The sequence below is a fragment of the Apteryx rowi genome, unplaced genomic scaffold (genome assembly GCF_003343035.1).
Source record: "Apteryx rowi isolate R43461 unplaced genomic scaffold, aptRow1 scaffold_192, whole genome shotgun sequence".
Taxonomy (NCBI): Eukaryota; Metazoa; Chordata; class Aves; order Apterygiformes; family Apterygidae; genus Apteryx; species Apteryx rowi.
In genome coordinates this window covers 1,182,590-1,194,953 of record NW_020448219.1, presented here as the reverse complement: position 1 = coordinate 1,194,953, position 12,364 = coordinate 1,182,590, and the positions used below count along the sequence as shown (strand labels likewise).

The window sequence follows — 12,364 nt, the reverse complement described above, 5'->3', positions numbered from 1 at the left end:
TGTTGGAAAGTTGTTTTAGAATCTCACTCCTCTGATGGTTAACAGCTTTTTTTTTTTCCTAGTCTAAGTTTCTATCAGTTTGTTCTTGTGGCAGTGTTGCTTCAGCTGAAATAGCTCCCATCTCTCTAAGGTGTAAAATCTCCCTTCTATATTTAACACACACAATCATTTTCTTTCATTCTGTGTTTTGGTAGGCAATCCTGGAGTTTTTCCTCCAAAATACACTTTTTAAAATTTATCTTTCTTGGACATGACTGACCAGATGTATGCTGTATTCCATGAGAGTCATGCCATTACACAGTGGATTCAGTATTTCCCTGTCTCAATTAGAAGTGTTTCTTGATGTATATCTTCAGGCCATATTTGCTTTGTATGTTGGCTGCCTGCTGATGGTCACCCTGTTATCAGCCAGTGCCCATCTACCTGCTTCTTGGTCTCTTCCACCCAATGAGCTCCCAGGTTATGTCCACAATTCTTAAGAGCAGTCCTTGAGGGCAGGTCCATGCCCCTGTCTGATATGCTAGTTTTCAAGTTCATCAGTTCTTAATATGTGATTTCCTGGTTTTCTCCTGTATTACTGATGAATCTTGAGTTTCTGACTGTAACAATCCTAGAAGTAGAACATTTTCCTTTTTTATTTTTCTCTCTAATGAAGTTCAGCAAAGCTTATTAGAACATTTCTATTCATTTGGTCTGAGATCATTAACATCACAAATTTAAGTTATTGTTAGTACAGGATAAAACTGGAAAAACAGGCAAATGAGATCCAAAAATCATAAAAAAAAATCTAGTAGCTCTCCTCCAGCTTCATAGTTACTGATATAACTGCTTCTTTGTGTACCTCTCACCCCTGTAAAATTCCATCTTTTCCAGTAAAACTAATCATGTCCCATGTGGTAACCTGTAGAGCACTTACTTGGAGATCAGATAACTTAGATATACTTCTTTCCTCTTTTCTAGAAATTACAACATCTTGACAAATATATTAGGATAGTTTGATGTGATCTGCATCTGGTAAACCTATGCTACATTTAGCTTATTTTCCATTTGCTTCTGCCTTTAATTACTTGTTTTTTCAGTACTTTTGAGAAAAGGGTAAGAATGCTGTTCACTTTCTCTTCACTTTCTAAATAGAGATGGTGCATCTTCTATTTTCCAGGCTCTCCTGACTTGATAGGTGAATGAGAAAGTGTTAGTAATGAAGCTATCATTTCTTTCAGAACTGTAGGACAGAGGTTATGTATTTTTCCCTTGAGTATCTATCAATACTTCATGTGATTTTCTTAAAAAGAAAAAATCCCCCAAATAACCACATAACAAAATAGTGTCTCAATATTTGTCTCTTCTTCTCTAGGTATTTTTTGTAAAAATCCTTCTAATATCAGATATTTGTATTCTGGGGAGGTTTCACAATATGGCTTTATGTGATCTAACTGTGTAAAGAGATAGTACTGCCCTCTCTTCCCCTTCCCAACCACACGTTTCCTCTCATGAGATCTAGCAGTCATGCAACCACATGGTTGATCCAGTGGAAAACTTTTCTTTTCGTAGTGATCATTTTCAGCAAGAAGCATTTCCTGAGAGGCAAAGAAACCTGTGGCCGAGGGGAACGTGGGGCTGGGGCAGAACTTCCTAGCTGCAGCCTGCGGTTGCATAGGATTATGCATACTGTGAGGCTGAGAGATGAAGATATTTAACTTATAAATATTTTGGCAAAGTTCACTTCCCTTGGGAACAAGCTTCTCAAATTAATACTTCCGGGTGTGTGTGCATTGATCACAAATAGTTTTGGTCCTGTCATGTTGGTCATAGTAATAGGACATACTGCAAAAAAACTTACCTCTGCATGCTCAGACCTAAATGTGCTCGCTCGTGGGTATGATGCCACCTCCTGGTTAGTGGAAGTACTTATTTTCATACATATAAGCAGAGTGCAAATGCCAAAACTAGTTTTAAACCAATAGTTTGTATAAAGCAGATGAACTAAAGYAACAGATTCCTTGCAAACTTATTCACACTCTCTAGAAGTTACAGCTGTGCATAGTTTGGAGGAAATAGTTTGCAGAAGCAGGCATGAGGATGATCAGGAATAGAGAATCTTTTTTATGAGAAATCAAAGTATGAAAGGGGTTACCTGATATGTCACTGCAATAGCAAGGGACTTGCACTGATAACCCAAGAGGGCTCATCCCATTTTATATTCTCATAGTCCTACTTACTATGTTTTTGTATATGGATACAGTGAGACAAGTATTTGTTATGTTTATAGCTTCTTTTTGTTGTTATTTTTAAAGACTTGTGGTCCCTTGTGGGCACAGCAGTGTGGAAGCCAATACTATGCAACAGGAGTCTGTTCTGAAATCAGTCCAAGTTTCCAGATCCTAAGAAGCTTTTCTCCTGCTGTTCAAAGTAAGGCAACATATGCAAAACAGATTCAATAAAAAAACAGATCAAAAAAATCAAGATACGTTGTGTCAGAGACACTTGGGGATTTTTTAAAACATGTATGTACAAAGAGCAAAATCCACTAAGGATTGACAGATTCTGCTCTAATGCTGATATGAATCTGGGCTCACTCTGAATTCAGAGGCATTGCACTGGAGCAGTGAAAGTGAAAACAAGCTAAAAATCTGCATATGCTTTTACTGAGTCTTCATTCTGGCATAACCTTCCTGTTCTGAAGTGTTGGCCTAGGTAAGACCCACGTATGCGCTTATGGATTTAGCCCAAGAGTTACAAGTAATTTGAGACTGAAAGTACATTTAATGTGCGTTTCTTATTTTTGTTTTAGAATGTTCCTCTGTCATAGATGTTGTGGTGGTTTGTGATGAGTCAAACAGCATTTATCCCTGGGATGCGGTGCGTGACTTTTTGAAAAAGTTTGTACAGGGCTTAGATATAGGCCCTACCAAAACCCAGGTAAGTCAAAGACATCTTTAAAAAAGACAAAAAAAAGAAAAAGGAAAAAAAGCAATGGGTTTTATTAGCAAATTCTGCAATTTTAAAGGAAACCAAGTATGCTTTAGCATAACTACAGTATCTCCCTCAAGACCGTAGGTTACGCAGTTGTCCTTTATCTTTCAGGACTGGGGCTTCTATCTCACAGCTAATGTATTCCAAAAGGAATTAATAATTTGATTTAAAACATTGATCAGCTGAAAGAGAAGTCAAGGTTATATCTAATGGAGTCAGATCTCCTTCATATATTAGGTATAAGAATCATTAAAATGTAATCTGTGAGGAGGTGTTAATAGTAGAACAGTTTCTCTAGTGAGATTTTCATATGGCTTTTAATTTTCAAGCCCTACATTTTTAGAACAGGAATTTTTCCTGCTTAGTTACTATCTGAACTTTGAGAATTTCTTTTTTCCTTTTAATTTGATGATGGTAGGGAAAATTTTATTTCCTGTTTTTAAAAATTTTCTGTCTTTGCAGTTGTCCATTTTCCAGAAACAGTTCTGGGAACAAAGATGGGGCTGCTGGAAATCTCTCCCCAAGGGTGCCTTCCTCATTGGGCTACTTTGGAAGCTAGGTGCTTAAAAGCTAGGCTTCCTGCTCAGTGTCATAAGTCCTCTCTGAACTTTAGCTTTAGCATCCTCTTCTCTTTTTCTTCTTTTGTAGTAAGTGTACATCTTAGCATATTTCTTTAGCATTCACCTGTATTAAAAACAAGCAAGGTTTGCAGTGCTAAGAAGTAACTAACCTTTAGAATTTCCTTAGGAAAGATCAGTATGAGGTGCTGTCAACTTGTAGAATTTTTGCTATTTTCTCATTTTTCCCAGCCCTCCCAGTATTATTTTTGTCCATAAATGTTTCTGGAGGTAAGTGAAACAAATGTTTAATGACTACAATTTCAGATTGTTTGCATTAACATATTGTAGTACAGAATAATGGCATAATATGCAAGAGTATTTAGCTTTCTTTACTTTCCAAACATGTATTAATATTAATTGGTTTTTTATGTGTTGAAAGAAAATGATAACCCCCGTGCATCTGTAGATCTTTTACTCCAGCCTGATGAATAGTTTAACATCATGATTCTGTGTAACAGTAAGGTATGATAATCTAACATAATTTCTTTATTGTATAGGTGGGTTTAATTCAGTATGGTAATGATCCACGCATAGTGTTCAACTTGAACGAATATAAAACAAAGGATGAGGTTGTTAAAGCAATGCATGGAACCTATCAGAAGGGAGGAGATTTGACTAATACTTTCAAAGCTATTGACTATGCAAGGTAAAACACGTTGATCATTACTGTGGTACTACTGTAACTTATCCAGCAAGGTGATGAGCATGTCCTGAATTTTGTTTGCTGACTTTTGTCCCGTTGGGAGTGCAAGTGCTCAGAGCCGCTGAGGAGGTTCCCAGCACCAGGCAGAATCCACCAGGTACATTTACAGTGCCCAGTGCAGAACAGTGTAGGGATGCATAAACTAAGCTTGCTGAAAAGCATATCCCATTGGCTTAAATTCTACCCTAAAGTAGTCCTGGTACCAAGGGAGTTGTTCGGACTGTCACAAATGCCTTAACATGACAGTGCACCAAACACTGCAGACAGTCTTTTAGGGAAAATACAAAACCATTGAAAGGAGCAAAGTTTATCCATTGATTCAGTGAGACTGATAACATTTGTATTCGCAAATACAAATGGATTGACTGTAGGGAAAATAAAATCTCTCGTCCAGTGCCAATGTGTCAACGCAGCACTAGCAGTATGAAGTATAGGAAAAACTTAAAATGACCTACTGTAACTCTGAATATGTATACGAATCAGGTTTGTTCCTCATTAGGAAGATGCTGTTTTGCAGTTGGTTCAAGGACTATACTCTTGGCTTAAATACCAACTGAATCAATGGCCTATTTGGGACAGATTCTTCCTTAAGTGGAACCAAAATTTTGGTAGCATAAAGAGACCTGTTTTCAGTCTACCTCACCTTTTGTTTGAAGTTAGTGGAGCCAGTTCCTGACTACTCTGGTGTCACAAAAATATTGATACTAGATCTGACAAAAAACTTTATGTACAGAAACATTTGTACAAAAAATTTGTTTTTCCCAGAATTTACATTTCCATCAGAAATATCCAGCCCTACTGTCCTTTCCTACTTCCTACCTTACATTTTTGACAGTTTTTTGATCAGTTCTTTGAGAATAAACTATCAGGAGCACTATTAAAAATTATTATTGAAGATTTTTAATTTATAAATAAAAAATCGCTAAGGATGCAGTTTGTTCTAAGTCGGTGATGAACATATTTATTTAAATATGTAGGCAGAATTCCATCCATTATAAATTTACATCTGATACATCTAATATTTTATAACAGACGTTATGCCTTCTCTCCTGAATCGGGGGGACGCCCAACAGCCACAAAAGTAATGGTCGTTGTGACAGATGGTGAATCACATGATGGCTCCAACTTGCAAACAGTGATAGGTAAATGCAGTGAAGACAATATAACCAGATTTGGCATTGCTGTAAGTAATTCTCTAATTGTATATATTATTGCAATTTTGGAAAGATCATTTTGGTGTATATGCGTGAATGTGTGTGTTCTGTACATAAGCTGTATATAATGCATGTACTGTATTGTTTCCACTGGTGAGGCTGAAACTAGGTGAAATTCATCTATATGAAGTAGTGGAATATTGGTTCTTTTTAATTAGCTGAAAAAGCAGAACTAATATAACCTCAGCATCATCAGGGTTTGCTCCTTTGCCCTCATTGTCTTTTACTATTTGAATGGTCCGTTGTATAGGAATACAGTCTGATAAGCAATTTGGTAATATGAATGAAAGTCATTTTATTTTTATTTTTTTGTACATATTGAATACTTAGGTGATACAGAAGAAAACAGAGTAACATCATGGTTTTTTCTTTCTTCCTTTTTTGTTCTTTTTTTCCCCCCAAGGTTCTGGGATACTTAATCAGACATGAACTTGATACTAAAAACTTAATTAAAGAAATTAAAGGAATTGCTAGTCATCCAACAGACAAGTATTTCTTTAACGTGTCATCTGAGGCTGCACTACTAGAAGAAGCAGGAACACTTGGCGAGCGCATTTTTAGCATAGAAGGTAAAATACTCATTGTATCTGAAGAATCAGATCAGATTCTTCCAGCTGAGAAGCTGAGGATTTAATTTGGCTTCATCTTAGTGTACTACTGTGAAAATCATGAGCACTTGGAACTGTGGGCTGCTTGCTGCTTACCAAAAGGGCTCTGTTTTTCACGGGCTGTCCCCAGTTTATTCTCACAGCTAATGAGACTGAGCTTCAAGTCAGTTTTTGCCGATTGGTGGGAATTGCCCCCAGTTGCTGAAAACTTCAATAAAGTCTTGGTTTTCAGGCCTCTTCTGAGGGTTTGTTTGTAGGCATTCGAATGTGTTTAGAGCTATTATCACTGGAGAAGTAAAGATCTTTTTTGCTTGTTAGACTCACCTTTGTTTCTCTGTTAACACCAAGCAAGTGTAAAGATAAAAAGCAAATCAAAAATTGCAAAGTTACAGTAGTGCAATCTGTGTAGCTTTTACCAGAGTCCTTTCCTAGCATTGCCTAGAGTTGTCAGTGTACAACTTGCATGAACATGCTGAAGAGATGAGTCAGTGGCACTTCATCTCCTGAAAGCCAGCTTTTTAAAGTCAAATTTAGACCGTGCTTGCGAGACGTGTGACGTGCCCTCAGCCCTCTCTGAGAAGCTTTTGTGGTTGCGGCCTTACTCTGCTCAAGGTGAAATCTTCCCCCTCTCTCTCAGCTGCTTTTGTTCTTAACCAGGCTCATGCTGCTAATAAAATCAAGTAGATCATTTGAGCCCCTTCTTCTTCCGGGGTTTTGCTAAGTACTACTGAATTCCTGTTATGTTCTTTACTCAAGTCTCATCTGTTTAGCAGAGGAAATTTTCCTGCACTTCACAGTATTTTCAAGACCATTACAACAGTTTTTATAAAGCATATATGATGATAAACATTCATTTGAAAGTTGTAAATATGCAGTTATTAAACTCAACTCCAGTGCATTATTAGTGCTTCCTAGAGAACATGAAAACACATTAGCCACAGTGACAGAGAGTACCGTGCATGACTGTTACAAGACATCTTTCCCATCGTCTTCTGCCTCTTTTGGAGGAGACTTATAGCAAAATATATTACTCTTTATCAGGTATTAGATTTCCCTTGTTTGTAAATGTTGGAAATATTTTAAGAAGAATGGATAGATTTGGAGAAGAGAACAAATTACATATAGTTCCCATATTGTTACTCTCAAAGGCAGCAGAACTGGATCAACTGTATAGTTCTGTAAGGTTAACCATATACGAATACTTATTACACCAGGTACAGATCAAGGCGATACATTCCAAATGGAAATGTCACAAGTGGGCTTCAGTGCATATTACTCACAGAAAAAGGTATGTGAATTTAATTATTTAATCATATAAGCAGATGTGATTATGTAGACATGAATGCATAGAAATGCAACAAAACAAGACTAATAAAAAATGATGACCCAGTTTTAAGATTAGTGTCAAATGCCAAGGATGTTATAATTAACATTAGGATAGTGTGAAATTATTGTTGTTGTTGTTTTTTTACTTGAACACCACAAAAATTACTTCTAATATGTTTGCTGATGGTATATATTTCTGAGAAAGAAAAGATATGCATTAATAAATGAAGCTGAATAATAGTTTCTTTGATTATAATGATTTTGAGACAAGTTAATCCAAGGAATTCGGTGATTGCTGAGGTCACCTAGCATGAAAGGCTCAGTTGTTCCAAGCTGACATTTTGCAGTTGAATAACTCAGAGGAATTGAAACAATATTGTAAAACTGGCTTGTTTCTAGGTACTGACCAGGATGTAAATAAATCAAATCTGAAAAGAATTTGTCCAATATTTATAGTGTTAATAACATTTGTTTAAAACATATTTCACTTATATCTGATTTATTATTGTTTCTAATTTCTATTTTTCATGCTAATCAATTGTAAGATTATCTTGACCAGTAGGCCCTCTTTGTAAAAATCCAACTGTGATTCAAGCTGTTTTCAACTGAAAATAATGAAGTCTTATCCCTTTTTCTCAGCCCTTAAAAAGGAGTGAGATAATTTTTAAAAAGTTCCCCATATCAGTGCAAATTGAAGTTACGATTTACGGAGCACTTGATACTAGGAAAAAGCAAAAATTTAAAATCTTTTAGTGTTTGTTTAGGAAAGTGGCACATCCTATTTTTATTGCACAGTATCTCCGTTCAATAGTTAATAGTATGAATTATTTAAATTACGTTTATTTTCTGCAGGCAAGTCAAAGATTAAATATCTGTGTATTCATTTGGATTTTAGATTTAACTGTCCTCTCAATGACATTTCCTTACAATACACGTAGAAGATGAAATTTTGTATCTTTTTCTGTCAGCTTTTGTGTACTGTCATTTGCATTTGAACATAAAAACTAGAGCCCACAAAAAGTGATCTTTCATTCCTTCTTACCACTTTGACACTTTTCTGAGTTTCATGAGTACCTAAAAGACTTATCAAGCCCAACCACAGGGTGGACAGGCTAAGAGATCATCACACTGTTTAAATCCATTTTATCTTGAGTTGCAGTAGCCCGGGAGCTAAAAAAGTCACTTATCTTCTTGCAATAATGTGATAATTCCGCTTAATAGAGTAGTAAATTTCAGCACAGAGATGGTAACACTATAAAGGACTCCAGGCAACTGTTTGCAGTCATTAGACTACAGCACTAGCTAAAACTCAATGATGTTATATACCTATGGTAACTTCAGCTTCCTCCACACTTTTTCTGAAATAGGTAGTTCTAAAACATTGCTTTTATTTTTTTAAAGGATGTTCTGCTGTTGGGTGCTGTTGGGGCTTACGACTGGAGTGGAACAGTAGTTCAGGAGGCTTCAAACAAAGTGACCACCTTTCCAAGTCATGTATTTGAGAAAATTCTACAGGACAGAAATCATAGCTCATATCTAGGTAAAGGGCTGAAATATAAATCTTGAAATGTATCAGATGTTTATTCAGACAGTAAAGAACTTTGAAAATTCTGTTCTAGCCAGATTCCTGTTAAGAACTGATTTGGGAAAGAAGAATTTTGCATCTGAAAAGATTTTATATACTGGTCAATAGATCACTAAATGAAACTTCTATTATGTTTTTTAAAATTCTACTAATACCAATGTGCTAAGCTGAAAAAATAATTGGGCCCTATGACAAAGATATAAGAAATCATGAGATCTGAAAAGGCTACTTACTGTATCATACTGATCATTTTGTGTACCTTTAATTTCAATACTCCTTATTTACTTCCCCAATTACATGCAGATCAGAAGTTGATTGATTTGGTATCATTTCATCTGTGCTTTCTCTTTTCTTGACCTTTTCCAGTTCAGTTTATAGTTTTAGGAATATTGCTGCAGCTTAACTGAAGTCTTATTTGTAACCCCCATTTGTTTTCCAACACGTGTTTTTGTGACCCAGTAAAGCAAGACAGTTTGTCTTCTCAGTTTACTTACCGGCCACATAGTGTGAAATCTTTTCTGCAAACCTACAACTTGCTTGATCTGGCAGTTCATCTCTGAATAGTGCAACTATATTAAGCAACTCTGACTTCTTATCCCTGAAGTTATTTAATGAAATGCTGTTTTCCCATTAATATGTACTCTTTTCATATGGCTTAGTAGTACTTCTGTCTGACACAATGAAAAAATAAACCCAGCCTAATCAGCACTGGTTCTTTTGCATGTCTGATATCTTTGAATTTTCTTTCTTCCCACTTCTAGAATAACTCTTAAAAGGTCCAGTCATTTCCTATCAGTACTTCTCCACCAGGAACTTTCTAGAGTTTCATCCTTAATCTTTTTGGTGCAAACAATGTCATTGCCTTTTCTTACTCCTCAGGGCACTCTGTTGCTGTCTCCTTGTTTCTCTTCCACCTCCTTCTGTCCCCCCCCAGGTGCTCTCCATATGAGTGGGGAGCCCAAGCTAAAAAACTAAGCCCAGCTTGCTACTGTAGCCCCCATTCAGCTCTGCGCCCTCTCGCTTCAAATGGTTGTATGCCTTATTAGTGAGGACCTGGTGGCATAAGTGGCTTCATCTCCAGAATAAAATCTCGTTCTGTTGTTGGTTTTTGACCTTCTAGTCAGTGTTGGTGTTCTGTCCCTAGAAAAACATAGTGACTGCACAGAAATCTGAATTAGACCTGTATATGTAATCACCAAGGCTTAATCCTTTTAGACTGTGTTCTTCACTTTGTACGGCAGCTTGCCTAAAGATGTGTGTGTTCTGTCTGGTTACTGGGATGTGGTTCTTCAGTTTAACTGTAGAATTTAGAGAACTAAATTCTACAAGAAAATTCTACAAGAATTTAGAAGATTCTTTTGTTTTCTTCTGTTAAAATACACATACTGCACTAAAACCACAGAAATGTAAAATATGTAGTCATACTAGCTTTACAGTGCTAACTCATGTTTAAAATATTTGCAGATATTAAAAGATGTTTCTTGAAAGCAAATAATGTTATAATACTGGGGATGAGGATTAAAATGTTCAAAGAAGTTCAATCCATATAAGCCCTTCAGCTGACAAGCTGTTAATATGGCCGATTGTATTCAGCCAAAGTACTGGGCTGTGGTTTTCTGTGCTGTGGGAAAATGCACTGAGAGCTTTGCAGAAGTCAGGTGTTCCTCTTCGATTTGAAGACTGGCTCAAAAGCCAGTCTCATGTTTCTCTTCACTTCTTCATTCCAAGGCTACTCTTTGCAGTCTTTTTCCTATCTGCTTCACAAGCATGACATTTTTGTGGTGTACTTTTTACTGAATAGGCTAGACTATTGTCCATGCTATTCTGTAAACCTACTTCAATTTGATCTGTGTATCATTCTTCTCTCCAGAAGACTGTTTGATGTGTGTGTGGCAACTTAGCCATGGTATGGAAGTATTATCCTCTGCCAATAATGCACCAGTTTGATTCATCCTCTCAGCTTTTATGGATAATGAACTGACAACTTGTAGTTAATGGTCTCTCACACATGTTATATGTTGGCTTCTTCCCCCAGGTTATTCTGTTGCTGTTCTCTCAACTCAAAACTCTGTCTATTTTGTTGCTGGTGCACCAAGATCCAACTATACTGGCAGAGTTGTGGTTTATGATGTTGACAGCCATGGTAATATCACAATTGTGCAGTCCCAGAGAGGCGAGCAGGCAAGTACATTCTGTTCATGATCACAGAGTTTAGCACAGGAGTAAATGGCAATGCATTTGTTTTGAAAATTCATATTTCTTGCAAAGCATTAGAATCCTATGTGCACTTTTCTCTGCCACTAGACTGTTTCACTGAGGTTAACTAACTCTTAAAAAACATTTTAGGGAATCATTCATTTAGTGTAAAAGATAAAATATGAAGCCACATAATGTATCATTCTGTCAACAATTCTAGTTGGCAGAGGCTCAGTGACCTCCACTCTGCCCAGGAAGTTGTGAAGTAGATGACATTAAAAGCAAGATTTGAAAGCTCATTCTCTTTTCCCCATTTGAGAAAGGGCTGAAAGTTTAGAAGGTTTGGGGTTTTGTTTTGTTTTAATCAGACAAATCTGGGAGTAAATCAGAGGCCAGGTGGTCTTATGTGCACAATTTAATACAAAAATATATCTCTAATTTCTTATTCTCTGTTAGCATTCTTCTTGCTGAGTGGTAAAGCTATAGCAGTAGTTACTGGACGAAAACAGTGGACACATGATTCTTCAAACACTATAGGATGTTATATAATAATTTCATTCCAATGAGCAGTTTCATTTTTTAGTATTGGACTCTTTCTGGGTGTAAGAGTTTGCAGGGTCAGATGCTAAAACATTTTGCTTTACAAAGTCCACATATAAACATGACTCTCTTATTATTGATTTCAGATTGGCTCCTACTTTGGCAGTGTGGTGTGTTCAGTGGACATTAACAGAGATTCTGTTACAGATGTGCTGCTTGTAGGTGCACCAATGTTTATGAATGACCTGAAGAAAGAGGAAGGAAGAGTATACATGTTTTCCATCACAGAGGTAGGAATTAAACTGTTGTGGTGCTGGAATTGAGTTCTTACATCCCCATCAGTCCTGGTACAAGTCCAGGTATTTTCCTTTGCAGCTGAAGGGGTTTGCTGTTGTTCCCTGGACTGAAGTTTTGCAAAGGAAAAAGCAGTTCAAACTGCAATAGTACTTACCAGCCTTGTCTCTTCTGTTAAATCCAGAGAGTTAAAGACCAGAGAGTGATGGCTGTCTTCTTCCAAAGCAGACTGGCCACATCTACACCACAAAGCCCTTGGCCCCAGATCTCTCGTGGGCCCCAGGTGATGTCCCTGTGACCCTAAG

The 12,364-nt window shown here is 36.8% G+C and overlaps 1 protein-coding gene across 2 annotated transcripts in view; it reads left to right on the top strand.

Annotated features, from left to right (window-relative positions):
• Positions 1-12,364, top strand: part of ITGA2 (integrin subunit alpha 2) — a 70,794-nt gene that overhangs the window by 31,431 nt on the left and 26,999 nt on the right. For both annotated transcript variants that reach the window (XM_026062726.1, XM_026062727.1), the window contains 9 exons: positions 2,295-2,409; positions 2,792-2,919; positions 4,091-4,239; positions 5,329-5,479; positions 5,914-6,079; positions 7,333-7,406; positions 8,846-8,984; positions 11,065-11,210; positions 11,912-12,055. In XM_026062726.1, the coding sequence (XP_025918511.1) occupies positions 2,295-2,409; positions 2,792-2,919; positions 4,091-4,239; positions 5,329-5,479; positions 5,914-6,079; positions 7,333-7,406; positions 8,846-8,984; positions 11,065-11,210; positions 11,912-12,055 (1,212 nt within the window). The remainder of the gene's footprint in view (positions 1-2,294; positions 2,410-2,791; positions 2,920-4,090; positions 4,240-5,328; positions 5,480-5,913; positions 6,080-7,332; positions 7,407-8,845; positions 8,985-11,064; positions 11,211-11,911; positions 12,056-12,364) is intronic.